Source organism: Podarcis cretensis, assembly GCF_951804945.1.
Source record: "Podarcis cretensis genome assembly, chromosome: 14".
Taxonomy (NCBI): Eukaryota; Metazoa; Chordata; class Lepidosauria; order Squamata; family Lacertidae; genus Podarcis; species Podarcis cretensis.
This window is the reverse complement of record NC_137183.1, coordinates 11,454,005-11,475,514: the sequence shown is the minus strand read 5'-3', so window position 1 is coordinate 11,475,514 and position 21,510 is coordinate 11,454,005. Positions and strand designations below refer to the sequence as shown.

General features: G+C 41.8%; 1 protein-coding gene across 6 annotated transcripts in view; it reads right to left on the bottom strand.

Annotated features, from left to right (window-relative positions):
• MYO5A (myosin VA) overlaps positions 1 to 21,510 on the bottom strand; it is a 123,933-nt gene that overhangs the window by 41,395 nt on the left and 61,028 nt on the right. For all 6 annotated transcript variants that reach the window (XR_013833028.1, XM_079953126.1, XM_079953125.1 and 3 more), the window contains exons 9-20: positions 19,164 to 19,270; positions 16,544 to 16,809; positions 16,212 to 16,293; positions 14,444 to 14,584; positions 13,186 to 13,311; positions 12,426 to 12,509; positions 8,807 to 8,965; positions 8,085 to 8,182; positions 7,533 to 7,619; positions 7,332 to 7,440; positions 5,648 to 5,859; positions 3,158 to 3,314 (exon numbers count right to left, since the gene is read on the bottom strand). Coding sequence is in view for 5 of the 6 variants with exons in the window: in XM_079953126.1 (XP_079809252.1) it covers positions 3,158 to 3,314; positions 5,648 to 5,859; positions 7,332 to 7,440; positions 7,533 to 7,619; positions 8,085 to 8,182; positions 8,807 to 8,965; positions 12,426 to 12,509; positions 13,186 to 13,311; positions 14,444 to 14,584; positions 16,212 to 16,293; positions 16,544 to 16,809; positions 19,164 to 19,270 (1,628 nt within the window). In the remaining variant the exon portion in view is untranslated. The remainder of the gene's footprint in view (positions 1 to 3,157; positions 3,315 to 5,647; positions 5,860 to 7,331; positions 7,441 to 7,532; positions 7,620 to 8,084; positions 8,183 to 8,806; positions 8,966 to 12,425; positions 12,510 to 13,185; positions 13,312 to 14,443; positions 14,585 to 16,211; positions 16,294 to 16,543; positions 16,810 to 19,163; positions 19,271 to 21,510) is intronic.

The window sequence follows — 21,510 nt, the reverse complement described above, 5'->3', positions numbered from 1 at the left end:
GTTTACAAAATGCATGACACAAATGTAAATGTGGACATGGAGGGAAAAGGAAAAAAGCAACGTTAGGCACCAATTCTTGAAGTTTAAGCAGTAGTTCTTATAATGATCAGATGGAATTCATGTCCCAGTTTTGTTGCTGGAAAGTAATCAGGTAAATAGCTACTAGGTTCCCTGTAATACACATTTACTCACAATAATTTCTATGCTGCTACTTGTGCATTTGGAGAGTAAATGCAAAAACACCACAGATGAGAAATGTTACAAAGACCTCTGGTACAAGCAGAGCCTAAGACTCATCTCTTCCTTATCACTTTGATGACCCATTTGAAATCTGAACACTACTGATGTCTCTTGGGAATAACTGCAACTTCAAATCATACCACACTGAACTGTATTAGCTATTGTCATGCACTGATATTTCTGCTGCAATACAATTACTGTGCAATTTTCATTGATTACCTCCAACAGTTAGTTCTGACTAGCTCTGTGGTAACTACAATAACCACAAAGGAAATGCAACAGCCTAACAAAAACAGATGTTCCAAAACAAGACCAGTAATGAACCACCACATTAAAACTTATAAATGACACATAATGGACGAAGCATCCTTAATTCCATAGCCAGAAAGCAGCTGAGCTGGTGATGTGGTTTAATTTTTGCGCTAGAAGGGATGTATTTTTTAAACTTATTTTATTAAAATACAATGCTTCTCAAAATAATTACTACAGTTTTGAAAAGTAGCATAAGATCCCTTTAGTGCTTTATTAGCTGTGTTTTTAATTTTCTTGTGTAATTTTTCCCATATGAATTGCAATTCTTTTACTGGAAGTCACCTTGAAACCTCTTTTATATAAAGAAAGCATGTTCAAGGAAGTTTCAAAAAGTGTCCAGTTATTGAAATCAAGATTCCATATTTGTTTAATGATAGCTAAAGTATGAAGAATCAGCATACTGGAAATGAAAACTTTACCTTAAAGCAAATTACTTTACATTTGACAAGTTTAAAGGTATGACTACAGTTACTATGAACAGGCGGGCTTTCGCCCTGGAAGATCTAAAGGTAAAGGTAAAGGTACCCCTGCCCGTACGGGCCAGTCTTGACAGACTCTGGGGTTGTGCGCCCATCTCACTTAAGAGGCCAGGGGCCAGCGCTGTCCGGAGACACTTCCGGGTCACGTGGCCAGCGTGACATCGCTGCTCTGGCCAGAGCGGTCCCTATTTATCTACTTGCACCCGGAGGTGCTTTCGAACTGGTAGGTTGGCAGGCGCTGGGACCGAGCAGCGGGAGCGCACCCCGCCGCAGGGATTCAAACCGCCGACCTTTTGATCGGCAAGCCCTAGGCACTGAGGCTTTAACCCACAGCGCCACCTGCGTCCCACCCCCTGGAAGATCTACCACAGACCAAATATTAACCTTGAATCACTTGGCGGAAAAGTATGCCGGCAAAGCCCCAAAGGTCCTTCATGTGGCTTTTATTGACCTTAAGCAGGCATTTGATCGAATTTCTAGAAAGCAGCTATGGACAAAATTGGCTGCTACAAAGATCGATCGTCGTCTCCTCCATTTGATTATCAGCCTCCATACAAATACCTCTTTGAGAATTAGGCTAGACAATAAAGGCCTAGTCTCCAACCCTGTTACCACCACTAGAGGGGTAAGACAGGGTTGTCTCCTGGCCCCAGCATTGTTTAGTTTTTACATTAACTCACTGGTGACTCACATGGCCAATGATGCATTCCACCCCCCCAAATTAGCAGGCCAATCTCTGAATGTTCTTCTGTACGTGGATAACGCCGCACTTCTTGCCAGATCCCCCATTGGACTGAGGAGAATGTTGCAAGCTCTGCATGAATACTGTGTTCAGCATGAGCTCCAACCCAACTACGCTAAGACCAAGATCATGGTCTTCTCTGCCCGACCGAGACTCCATCGATGGTCGATGAATGGGATTCCCCTAGAGCAGGTTAACTGCTTTAAATATCTGGGACAAGTAATACGGTCAAATAGGTCTTTTCTGGCCCATAGAGACTATATAACAACTAATGCATCTAAAGCAGCCATCCAGATTAGATCTCTATATGCTAAGAATCAGGCCCAATCAGTGAAGCTAGCTTTGAGACTCTTTCAAATGAAAATCCTCCCCCTTCTTTTGGTGGGCATCTCTTTAGGCTCCCGTAGGGATTTTTTGAAACTGGATTCTATTCAAACGCGATTCCTTAGAGCCATCCTTAGGATTCCCCCCTTGGTAGTGGGTGCGGTCATGAGATTAGAGGTCGGCTGGCAAGCTCTACGGTACGTGGCCTTGAAGATGAAGCTCTGGCTATGGCTCAAGCTTTGTTTTAAACCAGTGGGTATTGCCCCCTTGATATTGAGGGATGATTTTCAATCATCGTGGGAAAGGGAGGTCATTAACGAGGTTCAATCCTGTGGATTGTCTCACCTTTACTTTGAGTCTATGACGTACAATCAAGCTAGAGATGTGATCTCCCGGAGACTGAGTGATATTGCCAGACAAGAGGGCATAGCCCAGGTAAAACCTGGGATGTTCCTAGGGGACCAGATTTATCGGACCATACCAGCCCCCTACCTTGCAGAAATCCACTATGTGGAATACCGCTCCAGCCATTTATCACAACTACCTGTAAGCAATCACACAAACAGGTATCTTTGCCCCAAATCCTTCCCATAATTTTAGCATGTGGACACAGACATAAAGGGTTGACATGCAGTCAACAACTGTTTTGTATGGGGGTTGCGTTCCTGACCCCCATGCACGTTAGTGGAACGCACATACGCCCACTCCGCCCCTGCTCCCTTTTCTGGCCACTTATAGGTTTCAGTGATGCACACACACGCGGTCACACACATATTGAACACATGCAAAACAGCCGTTGCTTGTACAATACCAAAGCCACAGTTTTCCACCTAAGTATTTCACAGTTGAAGCACATTATCAGGACGAGTGGCTTCCTGTATTTTTAGAAATCACACCTTGGCAGTGAAATTGGTGCGTGTCTTGAGAAACAAACCTCTAAAAATAACATTGTGAAATTTCATGTTCTATAGCAACCTAGAAGAAACACGGCCACATACTGTATTCCAGGAAGAAGAAAAAGAATAAACAAAACCAGGAGTCAAGTAACAGACGCTCTTACCTGCTGATACTTCTTCCTAGCAATATAACCTCGCAAATATGACTGGAGAACCATAGTGCCGGCTAGCGTGCGACGGTATCGCTTGCGGACAACATACATGCGCTGGAATTTCTGAATAATGATGGCAGCTTTGGTTCGTCTAAGGAAAGTTGCAAGGCTGACCAAGAAAAAATGAGGGGATAGAAGACAGTATTTACAAACTCCAAAGTAGTCTCTTGACATTAACACTTTATTACAAAGGTCCCAATGATGGCAAAATTTTGGATAACCCAATAGCATCAGATACTTCTCCCCAGGCTTACATTACAGTGCTAAACCACCAAGTTCAATGAACCTTATTCACTAATTACTGAGTTTAGGACTGCAGCCAATGCACCATATTATTGTCATTGGCACATCTAACCTGTAAAAGCAAGGCTCAGAGAGCACCAGTCACATATTAACTGCTGGCCTATCTCCTTTTTGAAAATTTGCAGTCATATGCATTTCCCATACACTCGTATGCCCAAACTTGCAAAAACAATGGTGCATTTAAAAGATTTAAGATGAGCATACATGTTCCTTAGCAAAAGGTTTAAATAATTTTTCTTTAAATAACTGGATTGTTCGCATCGTATTCACATCAGACATCCAGTCAGTCTGAATTACTGGGATTAATTTTGCAGGGAAAAGCCAACATTGGCATAATTTTACATATTTGTAACCTGCCTTCAGTTCAACAAAGGCAGGTGCTGTTGACCAACAAAAGCAGTTGTGGAATCTTAAGAACTTCAGCACCAACATTTACTAAAACAACAGCAGGAGCTATGTTCCAATAACAGGATCCTTGCTGGATCAGACCAATAGTCTTATTTAGTCTAGCCAACCAAATGTCTTTGGAAAACCCAAAAGCAGAGCTTCAAGGCAGCAGCCCCTCCCTTGATGCTCCCCAGCAACTGGTATTCATAGAATCATAGAGTTGGAAGAGACCACAAGGGCCATCGAGTCCAACCCCCTGCCAACTAGGAAACACCATCAGAGCACTCCTGACATATGGTTGTCAAGCCTCTGCTTAAAGACCTCCAAAGAAGGAGACTCCACCACACTCCTTGGCAGCAAATTCCACTGTCGAACAGCTCTTACTGTCAGGAAGTTCTTCCTAATGTTTAGGTGGAATCTTCTTTCTTGTAGTTTGGAACCATTGCTCCGTGTCCGCTTCTCTGGAGCAGCAGAAAACAACCTTTCTCCCTCCTCTATGTGACATCCTTTTATATATTTGAGCATGGCTATCATATCACCCCTTAACCTCCTCTTCTCCAGGCTAAACATGCCCAGCTCCCTTAGCCGTTCCTCATAAGGCATCGCTTCCAGGCCTTTGACCATTTTGGTTGCCCTCCTCTGGACACGTTCCAGTTTGTCAGTGTCCTTCTTGAACTGTGGTGCCCAGAACTGGACACAGTACTCCTGCCTCTACACTGGAGGCTGCACATAGGCAAGTGAGACCTGCATATAGCTATCATCATACACGAGCTTGATTTTCAAGGGTAGATTGTCCTTAGCCAAAACAGCACCATCAGAAGGCCTAAGGGAACCCCAAGGCTTGTAATCTGTTGGGGGCAGGAGCTGGAGCAAGCCCAATAAAGACTGAGCATACTCAGGGAGCGTGAAATGTTGACTGACAAAGGAGGGAAATGGAATAACTGGAATCCTCAACAGTAGCACTTCTCTTGCAAGCCCCACTTGACATGCTGGTCGTCATGGATACGCATCCTCCATGATCTGTTCTTTACAATCTACATCATCATGTTCAGTTAACCTTTAACCCACCAAGCCAAATGTAGCTCACTAGACACTATTATAGTACAGTTGATACATGATATACACCCTTTGCATTCACAGGCAGAAAGCAAAACAAGAAGTTTATCAAGTTGGGTCTTATAACATAATGATCAGTACAGTGGTACATTGGTTCTCAATGCCTTCGTACTCAAACAACTTGGAACCCAAACACTGCAAACCCAGAAGTGTTCCGGTTTGCAAACTTTTTTTGGAAGCTGAACGTGCTCTGTTTTGAGTGCCATGCTTCCATTTTGAGTGTTACGCTGAGGTCTGTCTGTTGTTGCTATTTATTTTGCGGTTTTGTTTTTGCGGCTCTTTTCGTTTTGTTTTTGCGACTGTTTGGAACCCAGTTCAGCTACTGGTTGATTGATTGTGTGACTGCAGTACACTGTTTATTGCTTTCATTTTATGGATCAATGGTCTCGTTAGATAGTAAAATTGATGTTAAATCGCTGTTTTAGGGGTTGTTTTTAGAAGTGTGGAATGGATCAATCCATTTTGCATTACTTTCTACGGGAAAGCACACCTTAGTTTTGGAACGCTTTAGTTTTGGAACGGACTTCTGGAACAGATTAAGTTTGAGAACCAAGGTACCACTGTACAGGAAAAACAGAAGGTTCAGTTGAGTTTTATGTTTAAAGCAACCCAGGCTTTTCTCAGGGGTCAGCTTACCATCTTGCCTGGTACCCTCGGACATATCTCTGAATGGTGATGGCTGCCTTCTTCATGCGCAGGTACTTCTTTCGCAACAACCATCCTCTGATGGTCTTTTGGATGCGGATGCATGCAGCTCTCAGTTTATCGGCCCTTATTTTTTCCAAGTAAGCTACCTGACCAGCCCGGAAAAATATTTTTGTCTTCCCAAACTGGTACTTATCCTTATCCTGTTTTCAGAAAAAATGTACAATCAGTGCCAGACCAAAACCACAAAGGATTAATAATAACAACAAGACTCAATGACAGCAGAATTGGTAAAGAGGAAACAGGCATCCTCTAAATCAGGGGTGGCTAATCTTTTGAGACAAAGGGACACGTTGACCCCTGGGAGTCACGGGAGTAGGTAGCGCTGTGGGAAGCAGTTTAGTCCTGCTGGCCAGATGACCTGGAAAGTTGTCTGTGGACTAACACCAGCTCCCTTGGCCTGAAAGCAAGATGAGCGCCACAACCCCATAGCCACCTTTGACTGGAATTAACCGTCCATGGGTCCTTTACCTTTTTACCTTACATATCAAAATGGGAGCAGCTAAAGTTTAAAGTGGGTGTGGCAAGAACTACAATCCTCAAGGTTGCCTCCCAAAAGAATTTCCCACCAGCTAGCCTACACTGATTTACATTGTTTTAATTGTTAATTATGAAATTCAGTAAATTGTTTTCTTTCTTTCTTTTTTTAAAAAAGGGCAAATAGGAGGGCCGCAAAAACCTTTTGGAATCATGAGATCCAGGCAGGAGACCTGTGGGAATGCTTAAAAAAACTTATTCTTCTTCTTCTTCTTCTTCTTCTTCTTCTTATTATTATTATTATTATTATTATTATTAAAATGACAATGGGGGAGACTTGGGAGTGAGAAAAATCCTTTTTGGGGGGCAGCCTCCCCTGCTATACAACATGAAAGAACATGCTGAAAATCAGGTTAAACAAAAGGAGCAAAATCGTAAAAATAATCCTGTTATTTTTAGCTGGTAGCCAGCCATGTAAAAGTAAAGTAATTAAAACATTGTGAGATTTGAAGGGGAAATAATACATGGACTGTGGCCACAAAGGTTACTTTAATATGCCAAGAAAATCCTGGACAGTGTTAGTTACAGTGCTTGAAGGTATTCACCAAAAGAACAATGTTCTCAACTGCCTTCCCAGGGCCATCTGACAGCTCCCTTGCCCTATGGGATGGTGAGAGCAAAGGCGGAACAGCCAGGAGGGCTGTCCATAATCTCGCTCCTGGTAGCTGCTCCTTCCCTGAACCACCGCCAGAGGGCTACTCAAGAATAATCTCATGTACAAATTGGAGAAGAGGCAAGAAAGAAAATTTCCGAAATAATAGGTGTACTGGTACCATTAAGCCTGAAAAGTGGACTATAAGAATCTTAAAGAAAGAAAGCTGCCATGAGTGTTGATTTAAATGGAAAACCAGTATGGATACTGTGTAGGGGAAAGCTCAAACAAGGAGTGGAAGCCATCTTTGCTCAACCAAAGGGAAGAAGTCATCTTTGCAAAGCCATGTGGGGCTTATTTTGTTGCCCTATGACACTCAGCCACTAGCATGTTTATTCTATTAAATAAAACAAATCCAACCAACACCCTAATAATTTTGCAAGCTCAGCAAGCTTTACAGACAATAAGCACCATAAAGTCTACTACCAGAATAAGTTTCTCCAGGACATTTTTACATGTCTGCTTCCTGTCACTGAGGACATCTTTCTGCTTCATCAGCACACGATAGCGACTGAAAAATTCTTGATAGGTCCACCTGGTTTCAAGAAGCAGCAGAGTTAGGCAAACAAAAAGTTATCTGTGTATATATTGTATTCAAGCAAAACATCACAACACCAGCAGCCTCACCTGGAAGGGAAGCCAGCTGCACTGATTCGAATTGTTTCCAGCACACCACAAGCTCTGAGCTGCTGCACGGTCCGCTTTTCATCAAACCTAGAGATTAAAACATTGCTAATTTGAGGGAGAAACTTCGGTAAGATTCTACAGGTGTTTCCTACAACTGTACGGTTGCCTTAATGCTTGTGTGTTCTCTTTAATGTGTTGTAATGTTTACTTGCCAAAAAGTACTCCCACAAGTCACATGATATGAAAAATCAAAATATGAAAGAGGATTCCTAGTTATATCTTGGCCAATCTGCAAGTAGCTTCCAGATTTTCTTCTTCAATGTGTCCGAAAAGTACTCATGGAATATATACCCTTCCCATGTTTCATCATAACATGGGAAACAGCTTTAATGTTTAAGAAGATAACATTTAGCTGAATCTAATGAAATGAGCAAGCACATGAAGCCTTCCTATTTCATCCAAAACAAGTAGCAGAGAAAATATATAGGTTTTCTCTCTGTAATTTTGAGCAGCAAGTACTGCATTTTAGATGCTATGCGCAAAACAACTTACATAAATGGGAACTTGAAATCATTTGGCTTAATACACCGCACGTAGTGAGGAGTTGTGGCATTAAGGGTCTCCATCAGAAGATGCAGAGAATTTCTGAACTATAGGAAAGAAATGAAAAGGGTGAAATCGAAAAGAAAGAAAAAAGACACAGAATCATTCTGATTTTTGAGCAAATTCTGCAAGTTGAACCTTCTCAGCCCAACAAAGAATATCAGGCAAAGACAAGTCATGCCACTATTTTTTTGGTATTTATTGTTTAAAGAAGTTTATATACTTTACAAGGAATAAGACAATTATTGATACAAACAGAAAAGTAGTAATTAAAAAAAATTAAAATAAGCAGTAAACTAAAACGTGATTTAAAAACATCAATATTTACTATTTTATTTAACAAGATGTATGAATAATGTAATACTATCCATTTACCAAAAAAAAAAAAAGAAAAAAAGATGATCTGCATCTTTCATATTGATTGCATAGATTTGCTCAGAGTTTACTTCAATAATCCAGGAAGTAATACACCCTGGCTCTTAATGTTTTTGGTTTTTAATAAGAATTTAGTGTGTGCTTGTACTGGCTAATAACCCACAAAGCTCTCTCTTTTATTTTTAGAAGGTCAACAGCATTTCTCCACAAACGCTTACAGGGACTCTTCCCTCTTCCTGCCCTGTTATCAGGTGGGGTATCCCTGAATGAATAGCATAGCAACAAAATTCACCCACCTGATGGCCCACTGTTTTCTTATGTTCCTTGCTTGTTTGGGCCGTTTTAGACTTTGATGGTTTTACAGCCGCACGAGACAATGGCGTACGGCCAGAAGGTGTTGCTGTTGTGGGGCTGATGGGCTTCTCATCCCGAAAGAGCTCAGGCAGCATCTTAAACTGGTTCAGAAACAGGGGGTAAAAAGCACACCTCTATATTAGAAAGAGAAGGGCTTTCCCAAGGGAAATGCAATAAAAAGGGAGAACCAAAAGCAAATAGGAAGGGGTGGCTTATCATGGCACTTCCGAAGCGTTGCCACTTTCCAGCTGCCAATTTGAAAACTTATGTAAGGAATGAAAAGTTTAAGTAAGAATGCTAACTGAAACAGTTTATTTATTTGATTCCATCTGTTAATTGCTTCCTCTAAAACTTCTCAAATCTCAAAATGATTTATTGCTATCCAGTTGCATTTACTTGATTTCAAGTGGCTGATAATAATGCAACATATCAAACTTCTCAGCTATGATTTAGAGGTCAGGAACATTATGTTTGCACAGGCTACAGAGTGACTGGGAGGGCATAAAATAGCAAATGAGGCATCACACAACCCACAAAAAAACCAGAGGCATCACCACTGATGCAATATGCTGAAATCGCTATAGCCAGGAGTGGTGCTACAGTGATGCTTAACCACACAGTCCTAAAGCTGTCAAATTTGATATTCAATTTCCCCCACTTCTGCGCAGTAGGGCATATATCCCTTTCATTGAAGTCTATGGGAAATAATGGAGCTATCACTGTAGCATGGGATAGCATTCTATAACTGAAGGGGATTGAGGAGGAACCGAATAGCAAAAGACTGCAGAACAGGCCAATGAAAACATGTCAGTTTAGAGGAAACAAACCAACGCTCACACCCCAGGTCAAGCAATATTGCAGCCGAGTTGCTAGCAGTCAAAATATTAGAACATCTCTTTCTATTTAAAGCCAGATGACAATAAGAAAGGAAAGCAAGCAAGCAAGCAAGCAAGCAGGGATTAGAGCTCAGTTTTCTTTAAAAAACAAACACAAAACACCTACCCTTAGTTAATATAACTGCATTCAGGGAAGCTTGTTTGCCCTGTGCTTGCCAATAGGACCATTTTCACTTGCACAACTGTCAGTTTCACATCACTATAGTGCAGATGTTGGCAGAGGCGTAGCTAGATGCTCTGGCACCTGGAACGGCGCACAAGCTGTACACCCGGGGGCTGGGCCATGGGGTGGGGCAAGCTTCCCAGGGGGCGAGATGCCCATGGAGGCGGAGTGAGCCATCTATGGGGGGTGGAGCGAGCCATCCATGGTGGGCTGCTTCCTGGGGGGGGGGGAAGCCACACCACTTTGCCAGCAGCCTTCCTCTCTTCCCTCTTCCTTTTGACAGCTCAGGGGAGGTTCCTCACCCCAGGACGCAGCCCAGGAGTGGGGGGCAACGGCGCACTGCACGCTCGTGACTCCCAACCCTCCCCTGTGCGAGAGGCGAGGTCCAAGTCCAGTCTGAGATCAAAGGTGCAATAGGGAGGTAGTCCGTCAAAGTTGAAGCTGGGTGCAGGGCAGGGAGTCAGGTGAGGTCAGGAGCTCCGGCAGGAAAGCAGGACAGGGTTCAGGCAGGAACTGTCAACCAACAATGTTGCTCCCTCAACATGGGACTGGGGCTGGCTGGCTTTTATCTGCCCCGAGGCATAGGGCGGCCCCGATTCTCAAGTGACTTGCCTCTCCTGGCCTGGAGGCGAGCACTCCTCCTGCGGGAACTTAGTTCCCTCCGCCTCTCTGCCCTGAACCTCTGCAGCTCAGGAGAGGCTGGGGGGTTACCGGACCCAGAGGCAACCTCAGCTTCCTCTGGCGGGGCTGAGAGTGGAGCACCTGCAGGCAATGGGTCCTCCATCACCCCAGGAGCCAGAGCAAACTCAGCTGATGCCTGCACCTGAGGATCCAGCACAGGTGAGGACCCTTCAGGCTCAAGCCCCAGCCCCGGCTCAGCTGGTTCTGGAGGCAGGGAATCCTGTGCAGGCTGCGATTCCTCAGGTTCAGCATCCGAGTCCGAATCCCAGGCCATCACAGCCGCCAGCAAGGCAGCACAGCTCTACCCCTTCCCCCAACGGCTCAGTGTAGTCTTGGGAGTCGTGGGCGGGCGGCGCGCTGAATGTAACCCCCCTAAGTGATGACACCCGGGGTGAGCCACCCCCACCGCCCCTGGTTGTAGGAAATCTTTGGCCCTCCAGACATGGTTGAACTGCTGTTCCCATCAATACCAGAAAGTAAAGCAAACAACCGGAGTTGATGGGAGATGTGGCTCAGCAACCTCTGGAGGGCCAAAATTTTCCCACACCTGTTGTTGTGCTTGTGGAAACCAAGGCAGCAAAAGTGTCGACAGTTCAAGTGCAGCCCAAGTGAAGTCAAAGGGCCCTGCGCACACTTAACATGCAGGATGGCAGCCCAAGACTGCATCCAGACTAGCACTATTGTAGCATTTAACTGCATTTCCTTTAATCTCTTGCTCTTGGGTGGAAATGCATTTGGCTTCTGCTATAAGAAATAAGCAGTTCTAGGTGAATAGGTGCAAGTTCACCAGAACTTCTGCTTAAAGAAAAATATTCTGATAATGGCAGATGGAGCAGGACAATGGCAAAGGAGGAGGCAGAATGTTTTGATTGTCCAGACCCGTCCAAGGAAAGGTAAATATTTTCATATGGGGGAAATCCAGAAATGCAGTACTAAATAGGAATAAAGAGGATGGCACCCAGCCTGTATCACCTTGCTTAAAATAAATAAATGCAGAACTACATATATACTGCTAGTCTAGACACACCGTAGGTGTTCAAATTTTTTAGCAATGCATTCGGTTTTAGGATTACCTTCTGGGGAAGATGTATGGTGAAAAACAAGCAGAGAGATTATAAATAAAAAACGAATACATACAGCCAAACATGAATAATCGCCTACTCAATGTGACATTTCTGTAAACACAATCCTAAAAAAAGGTTTAAATATTAGGAAGCAGCTTAAATGGTTGCTCCCTAATATGTGTGGATAGGATTACAGCCTGCATTACCAAAGTCAAATTGCTTTTGTACACATATTTTAAAATGCAAATGTTAAACATACTTGATACAACTAACTTTAGAAACAGCATACCTTCGTCAATTATCACCATCATCAATCATCTATGAAGTGCTAACATTTTCTAAGTGTCGTACACAGATTGAAAAATAAGACAGTCCCTGCCCACATGCTTACGAGTTAAAAGCACAATGGAAAAAGGGAAGGGACACAAATGGAAAAAGGGAAGGGAAGAGAAGAGAGAAGAGAAAACAAGCAAATGCAGCAGCTCTTAAAGTTACATTGTTTTAACAACTAGAAAATATGTTGTTCAATCCGGAGGGCAATTAGACTTGATTACACAAAGTTCATGTAATAAATTTAAAAACAGGCTTTTGGGTTGAGGATATAAAGTCACTAGGCACAAATCAGCAGTCAAACTCTAGTTTTGGGGGAGAGGGGATTCAATGTTACTCTGAGTCAAATCAATGGATAAAATTAGTATCTAATTTAAGTGGTCTAAAATCATCTTTAGTACTGGGGAGGGGGAATCTCAATACTAACCTTACTTGATTTTAGAACTTTGATCTGCTCTTCATAGACAGTATCTTTGTTTTTTTCCAAAAACCCTTCACACTGGTACTCCACCTGGAAGTACAAAAATCTCATTTTACAAGACAAAAAAATGAAAACTCAGAAGGATTAATATATCTAAGCAAAAATACATCCTGCAACCTCAAAATCTAGAAAAAATACATATTAAAAATCAGTGTTCTTGCTACTGTGATATTTTACACCTTTAATGAACTTAAAGGCACAGAATGGTGATTCTGAGACTTGACTATATCACTTTCCTATGTCTTAACATACGCAAAGGCAAACCTCACCAATATATTTCCAACGCACTTTGTGAACAGACCATGCTATGTGAAAACAGGCTACAGCTGAATACATCTATCCAGAAACAATTTTGCATGTAATTAACCTGGCAGCCACACTGTGAACAAATTAAAGATCACCATCTGAAGTGTCTTAATTTGTTACTCAGTCACTAAAAGATTGGCTGGCTCAATCTCAAATTTAAAATCCTTCAATGAACTGCTACTAAAAAAAGACCACAGGACATTTTTAAATACAGCTAGAAATAGTTCACAGGCAGCATCCTGTTAAGCCCATGTAAGAACCACGGGTTTTTTAGTTATCTCAGTGTCTGGGGCTGTGGATCATACGGATTTTTTTCCACTGATTACTCCAGAATGGATAAGTGCAAGAACATCACAAGCAAATAGGTTTACCAAATCAGGCACAACACAGAAACCCTTACCTTATCTGCAAAGTGTTGGATGATAAATGCTTTGTTTGACATACGGGGTTTTTCAAAGAGAACAGACTTGTTCAAGTGAGTATTGTATAATTTCTGGGCCCAACTATTATCTGAACCTTTAGGCATCTAGCGAACGGAGAGATAAAACGAACGGATTATGAAAAAGTGAAACAAGGAAAGCTAGTCTACAACTGAAATGGAAAATGTTGTTTTGGCATTTAAAATTCACCTGAATTTGAGCCACTCAAAGAAACGGGATGCAGTTAATGGCTCACAATATTGTTGGCCACAAATGTATGGGCCATCAGTTTCTAAGAATACCCCTTTAAGTACCTCATTTGTATACCACTTTACATATTCATAGGAGTTACCCGCTCCCAGTCTTGTTTTGTGGATAGGCTCCAATAAAAATAACAAAATAGAAAATAATTAAGCCCCTCAAGAAGTGGCTGAGGCTGGACTAATTCACACACTACATTTCTTATCCAAATGAGCAAGGGGACAAAACTAATCAAATTTAGATGCTCAACATGATGTGAAAACTGGACACTGTCCCTGCTCCACAGGGGCTATGCTTGTGCGCCTGAAAGAGCTTTCATCCAATCTTCAACATTTACTCACAAATAAGCACCACTGAGTTTCATGGGGCTTCCTCCTAAGAGAGGGCATTTATAGTCTTGTAATAAAAGACTCCTTTACACATTGACATGCTTTGAGTCTAGATTAAAATAATGGTTTCAAACAAATAATGGCTTAACAGGAACACATAGGAACACTGACGTGGCAGAGACCCTCTCTCTTCCTCCACCTCAAAACAGCATTCACAGGGTAATATCTATGTTAGTCCTACTCAAAGCAGATCCACTGAAATAAAATGAACACAACTTAATGGATGCAGATAACTCAGATTAATTCCTTTCAGTGGGTCTGCAATGAGGAGGACTTAAGTTGGATATAACCCATGCTTTGCACGCTACACTAAGCCAAGGTGTGTGGTACACTGGCTTGACATCATGGTTTGGAGAGAAACAAAGCAAAAGTGATGTTTCTGGCATGATGCTAAGCCAAGATTTATGGTTTGTTGCTCCCAGTTGAAGGAAAGGAAGAGCGAAGCAGGAGTACTCAAACTGCATGAATGTTTTGTTTAAATTCTATCACACGTTTTGGCAGAGTGTTATGCACTAACACAGTCAACAGAGGAAGCTGGAAACCAACAGAACTTGATGCAACATAAAGGTGAGATCTGTTGAACTCCTACCTTACACTCTTCATCTAGCAAATCCAAAATACCCAGTTTGGCCTCTATGAGGTTAATGCAGGGCTGATTATCATAGAAATCAATCAAGGTCCATGGAATTTGTTCCCTCATATATTCTTCTTGCTCCAGTTTAAAGACATGCTATAAGAGGAAGGGGAAGCAGTAAATAGAGAAAGTTCATTGTTTTCTTCCCAATACATTTAACTAAATTGCTCACAAATTAAAATTGAACCCACCATTTAAGCACAGATCAAAGTGGACAAATGAATCTGTATAACGTGTTCAAAATTAATATGTCTTTTAGTATGGAGAAAGCAGCAAGAAAATTATAAAATAAGGTAGACAGAATAAGAAGCTTAGAAATAGACAATGCCCCAAGCTTTTATCCTTCTCAGCAATATCATAATCATCACCATCCCTCACCACATAATTTGTAAAGCACCTAAAGTTTCCCAAATACTAAGTATAAAATCTAAATAAAACTAAATAACAAACGATAGTGAGGGAACTGTCCTGGCTCTCACTGGATGAAGGGATTGGATTATGTTTTCTGCCAAAAACGTTAATGTCAGTACATGACACAAGCAAGGCAAGGGTTGAAAGCACAGCAGCTTGCCAGACATGAGGAACGGCTAAGGGAGCTGGGCATGTTTAGCCTGGAGAAGAGGAGGTTAAGAGGTGATATGATAGCCATGTTCAAATATATAAAAGGATGTCACATAGAGGAGGGAGAAAGGTTGTTTTCTGCTGCTCCAGAGAAGCGGACACGGAGCAATGGATCCAAACTACAAGAAAGAAGATTCCACCTAAACATTAGGAAGAACTTTCTGACAGTAAGAGCTGTTCGACAGTGGAATTTGCTGCCAAGGAGTGTGGTGGAGTCTCCTTCTTTGGAGGTCTTTAAGCAGAGGCTTGACAACCATATGTCAGGAGTGCTCTGATGGTGTTTCCTGCTTGGCAGGGGGTTGGACTCGATGGCCCTTGTGGTCTCTTCCAACTCTATGATTCTATAATTCTATGATTCTATGACATGGCTGTGCAAGGTAAGATCCAGCAAATGATGCTCCCCACACCTGGATTCCTGTTATAAAGGAGTGGTGTGGGTATGACTTCAGCATAGCAAGTTGGATGTTGTTCAACTTGGTTGTGTATTCACTGGTGTTTTATCGTTTATGACTACTTTTGTTACATTGCAATTATTATTATTTTTCATCTTGAAAGGTGCTTTGAGCATGGTTTGAACTATGTAAAGGCGGCATAAAATAAAATGATGGATGGATGTGTAAGCAATGGGTAGGAACAGTTTGCTGTCTTACAGATTGGAGTCCCACCAGCTTATCTGATGAAGTGCAAGGACTGGTCTGCCTCCTTCTCACCCTGACCCATTGGTGGGGGAAATGCTGTATTACCCCCCAGTGAACCTACTAATCAGGAGACTTCTGTCTACTGCTTAACTGGCTGCTGACATCCAACTTGAAAGTAAACTGGTTAACCTTATTGGTGTGTCTGTCCAGCTATCCCAAGGAATATTTTGATTAAAATTACTATCTCACTCAAGAAGGACCAAGGTAGGAGAAACAAAACAAAAAGAAGTAGAACTCTAATTAGGGAAAGATAAAATGAAGACTCCATCAGTTGTCACTAGGACCTATCCCAGGAAACTGATGAGTACATGCTCTTAAAAGAAGTTCAGTGCCACACAGAGGATCTAGCTATCAAAAAGGACCATTACTGGGTCAAAGCACAGAAAAACTTGCTTCTCACTTACCATATTGAACTGTTGCTGCAGTTTCTCATTGGCATAGTTTATACAGAACTGTTCAAAGCTGTTTATCTCAAAGGTTTCAAACCTGGGGGGAAACCAAAGACAACCACCAGCATAAATTAAAGGAGTAAATGTTTGCAAGATAAAAATCATGTCAACATAGTACAAGAGTGGGTTGACGTACACAAACTGCCATACTTCTAAAATACTGATGTTAGCAGCTTGGGCAATAATACCTATACCCAACTTATATTGTTATATTTTATATTTTTCTTTGGGTTGTTTGTTTTTTTACTTTTCATTTTGTTACATCAAGCTACTCAGAGGAAACTCACCCATAGATGTCCAATACGCCAATAAAAGAATGCTGTTTCATGGTGGAATGAAGAGCTTCGTTCACATGATCGACAATCCAGTTAAATAGACTAGCATATACATGTTTTGCAAGAGCATCCCTGGCATTTATGGCCTGCAGTTTGGAAATTGGTTTGATGTAGGTCTCTGTGGCAGTAGCAAGCTTCCTGTGGCAGAGCCAGTGAGCCATCTGTTCATATTCTACTCCCATGAGATCACAGAAGATGGTGAGGGATTCGTGCTTGGCCTGCAAGGACAATAATCTCCTTAGATTTGAAAGTATTATTGACCACTGACAATGCATGCATTAATGCTCCCCAAGCAAGAAGAAAACCTTCTACCATTTTCTAGATTTGCGGTGAGAAGGCATTAAGAAATATCTCATATTAACTTCAATCCCTGCTTTTAGAGAATGCATAGAAAGGTTGGCTTAAGAGGTTGACAGCATTGGCTTCAGTTTTTGATGGGTCCTTGGACAAGACATCTTCCCTGGGACCCCCCTCCCTCATAGGGTGTGTCATTTCAGGTGGTGAAACTTATTTTTTGAACATTGCTTCGTTGAGGGGTCTTAAAAATGTGTTTTTGGGTGTGAGGAATTCAAATCTGCGATTATTTTTATTATTGGACAACATTTAGCTTGGCAAGTCTAGGTCTGATGAAGAAGCACACAAACTGCTTTCACAAAACCAAATAATTTTAATTTTACCTTCTGAAAAATGTCAGGGAATGCTAAATAAATAAACAATAGTAATAATAATACAGTTGTACCTTGGATCCCGAACGCATTAGTACTTGGATGTTTTTGCTCTTGAATGCTGCAAACCCGGAGGTAAGTGTTCCAGTTTGCGAACGTTCTTTGGAACCCGAACGTCCAATGGGGCCTCCGCGGCTTCCGAGTGGCCCAATCAGAATCAGCGCTTTGGTTTCCAAATCTTTTGGAAGTTGAACGGACTTCCGGAACGGATTCCTTTCGAATTCCAAGGTACGACTGTATATACAGTCATAGCTCGGGTTGAATATGCTTCATGTTGAGCGCATTTGAGTTGTGCACCTTGACAACCCGGAAGTAATGGAGCGCGTTACTTCCGGGTTTCGCCACTCTTGCATGTGCAGACGCTCAAAATGACGTCACGCGCATGTGCAGAAGCAGCGAAAAGCGACGTACACATGCACAGACGTACCATCGCTAGTTACGTTTGCTTCTGGATGCGAACAGGGCTCCAGAACGGATCCCGTTTGCATCCCGAGGTACCACTGTAATATAAGTACAAATACTTGGCAATCATATTTAGTGATTTCTATGCAATTTTGCACACATTTCACCTAATATTTTGAATTCCCAAGTCATGGGAAGACTTCATCAGGCAAGGCCTCCTTCCACCTGCCTTGCCCCACCCTCCGGCCCTGGGTCTCCTCATAAGGAAGCTGTTCCTGGAGGAAGAACTGTGAGGGGAGAGACTCCATCAGGCAAGGCCTCCTTCCACCTGCCTTGCCCCACCCTCCGGCCCTGGGTCTCCTCATAAGGAAGCTGTGCCTGGAGGAAGAACTGTGAGGGGAGAGACTCCATCAGGCAAGGCCTCCTTCCACCTGCCTTGCCCCACCCTCCGGCCCTGGGTCTCCTCATAAGGAAGCTGTTCCTGGAGGAAGAACTGCGAGGGGAGAGACTCCATCAGGCAAGGCATCCTTCCACCTGCCTTGCCCTACCCTCCAATCTCTGCTTCTCATTTTGTATTGTATTATGTTGTGCACTGTGGTTTGCTGTTGTTTTATTGATTGGATTTTAGAAACTACTTGTTGTAACTGTTGAGTAGATTTCTGTTTAATTTTGAAATGCTGATATTTAATATTATTCTATATTGTTTTAATGAATGTTGAACATTATTTTATTTGCATATTGTATATTGTATTATGCATATTGTCTTATTTAGATGATGTTAGCCGCTCTGAGCCTGGCTTTGGCTGGGGAGAGCGGGATACAAATAAAAATTTATTATTATAAATTTATTATGTTACAACTTTTGAGCACCTCTCATTTTTTTGAATCTGAAAGCTGAAAAATTCAACGCACGCTACTTCCCCAGCAAAGATGACCTTCTCACGGTATAAAGTCCAGGGGGCTCATGTCAGGTGCCCAATCATGTGGTGCACTTGAAGCCAGCCCTACAAGTTGATATTATTACAATTGTCCTGGGACCTGCCCACCCTCCTTAACCCTAATCCCACATGTCTATGGACTACCAGAGAGCAAAACAATGTTCCTTTTGTACTTGGCTGAGGCCAGCCTTGCACAAAGAAAAGTAAATTTCTGCACAACTTCCTAATGTATGGCAAAATGTTTTCTTTCACAGGCACTACTGGTAGACAAACAACGATTTCATGCAATGCTCTTGCAAACAAGACATATTGACATAGCTCCTTAAAAGATGTGAGCTGTGACATTTTATCATGAGCCAGTGTGAAGGAAGATGTAGAAGAAGGTAAAGGCAGCGGGGAAACAGAAATCGGTTGCATTTTTCCAGGTTTAGCACACTGACCCAATAACAGGCCAAGAAGATTAGAAATGTTACAATGTTTACTGCTTTTAACTTATTTGGAACTTACTGGTATTGTACAGCTGTCAGCATCTCGAGATGTGAATGCCACATTGCCCAGGTGAAGAATAGCAGCAAGGATCTGAAATATTCCCATCTGACAGGAATCAACAATACCTATCATATTGGGTGGGAGTGGGGGAGAGAAAAGAAATCAGTATTCCTTTTGCCGAGATTAAAATGCAAATGTCCAATTAAGCCATGTCCAATTAAGCATCTGAACAAGGATGACAAGGACAACAAAAAAGTACTAGCTATTGTGTGGAGAAAATGTCATTCAAACTCAATCTTCAGTGAATATCTGCTGGCATCTCATCAGTAAAAAAGCCTCCCTAAGGAGATTTGTATAGTGAGATATTATCTCCTTTTGCATCAGCTACTATCTTGAAATGCACATTTAGTGCCAAGATGGGAAACCTGTGGTCCTTCAGATCTCACTGGACCACAGCTCCCATCTGACTGGGCCACTGACCATGCTATCTGGGCTGGTGGGCTCCAACAACAGATGCTGGGCCATAGGTGACCCAACACTGTTGCAAGCTGTCGTGCAAACTGAAGGCATTGCAGTAACATCTCAGTTGTTAATTACTCAGAGAATTGCCTTAATTTCTTGCTATACCCATATCATATATCAAAACACCCTGACAGGGTTCAATATATATGAGAATATTACTTTTCTATGTTTACCTTAAATTTTTTAAGGGAATTTTACCACATAAAAAAACCAGCTGCATAAATCTACTAGGTTTTCGAATACCTCAGAAGTCAAATGTTTTGGTTTTCGAATGATTTTTGGAAGTTGAATGTGTCACGTGGCTTCCGTATTGAATTTTCCGTAAGTAAATGCTTCCGGAAATGCATGCTTTGGTTTTCGAACATTTTGGAAGTCAAACGGTCTTCTGGAACGGATTACGTTCGAAAACTGAGGTTCCACTGTACATGTGTATTCCCAGTTTACATGTAGAACCCAGAACACTGTCTTACATTTATTAAATGCCTAAATTAAAGACCAGGCCCTGTATGATAAAAAAAGATGTTAACTTTTTAAAAAGAAAATGCAACTAAAAAAAGGGTCCCCTGAAGATCTTAAGAGCAAGCCAGCATGACAACAAAGAGAAGAGACATCAAAACTCAACACAAAACGTATAAAACTTTTTTTACTCATAACCAGAAATACAATAAGTAAGTCTGAATGCTAATTAAAATACGAGAGGTTTGGAAAGGAAGATATGCCTATCAGATACTAAATTACATACATAAAATTGGCCAAATTGCTCACAACACTGTGTCTGTCACCTGTCTCTCACTGGCCGGCTTGCTGTGATGTCATTTATGTCACAAATATTTTCACTGTTCATGGTAAACCTGTCAGGAATGTGGACACACAGAATGAAAGAATAGGAAGGGCTGTATGCGCTTCTTAGGAAGGAAGCGGACAAGGTTGCTTTGGGAAATATGGGATTACAGCCCAAGAAACAGAGGACAGGTAGGCCAAGAAATAGGGAGAGGCTGAATTTTACAAATGGATTTGAACTAACTAAATCATTGGCTACAGGTCTCTAGTCTAAACACACATACTAGAATGAATTCAAGAAAGGATCATTAGAACAAGGATGGGGAACCTGTTGCTCGACTCCCATCACCCTCGACCACTGTCCATGCTGGATGGGGTTTATTGGAGTTGTAGTCCAACAACTTCTGTAGGGCCCAAGGTTCTCCATCCCTGGGTTAGCCCAATGCCTGAAAAAGATTTGTCTCCATTTCTTCTGTTTATTATTAAATACTGTTTTGCACTCCAATTCTATTCCCACTTATCTGGGTGAAAGCCCCAGTGAATTTTGTGGTGCGAAAACATACCGGATTGTGCTGGTTAAGCTGGAAGCTGCCCTGAACCTTTGTATGAAGAGCTGGGATAATAAGCTTTCCAATAAATATATTGTAAACCACTCTGTGATATTTGGATGAAGGGTGGTGTACAAATTAGATAGATAGATAGATAGATAGATAGATAGATAGATAGATAGATGATAGATAGATAGATAGATAGATAGATAGATAGATGATAGATAGATAGATAGATAGATAGATAGATAGATAGATATAGATAGATGATAGATAGATGGATGATGATAGATAGATAGATAGATAGATTAGATAGATGATATAGATGATAGATAGATAGATAGATAGATAGATAGATAGATAGATAGATAGATATAGATAGATATAGATAGATGATAGATAGATAGATAGATATAGATAGATAGATGATAGATAGATAGATAGATGACAGATAGATAGATGATAGATAGATAGAACCTGCCACAAGCTGGTTCAGAAATTCACGTTTCATAAAG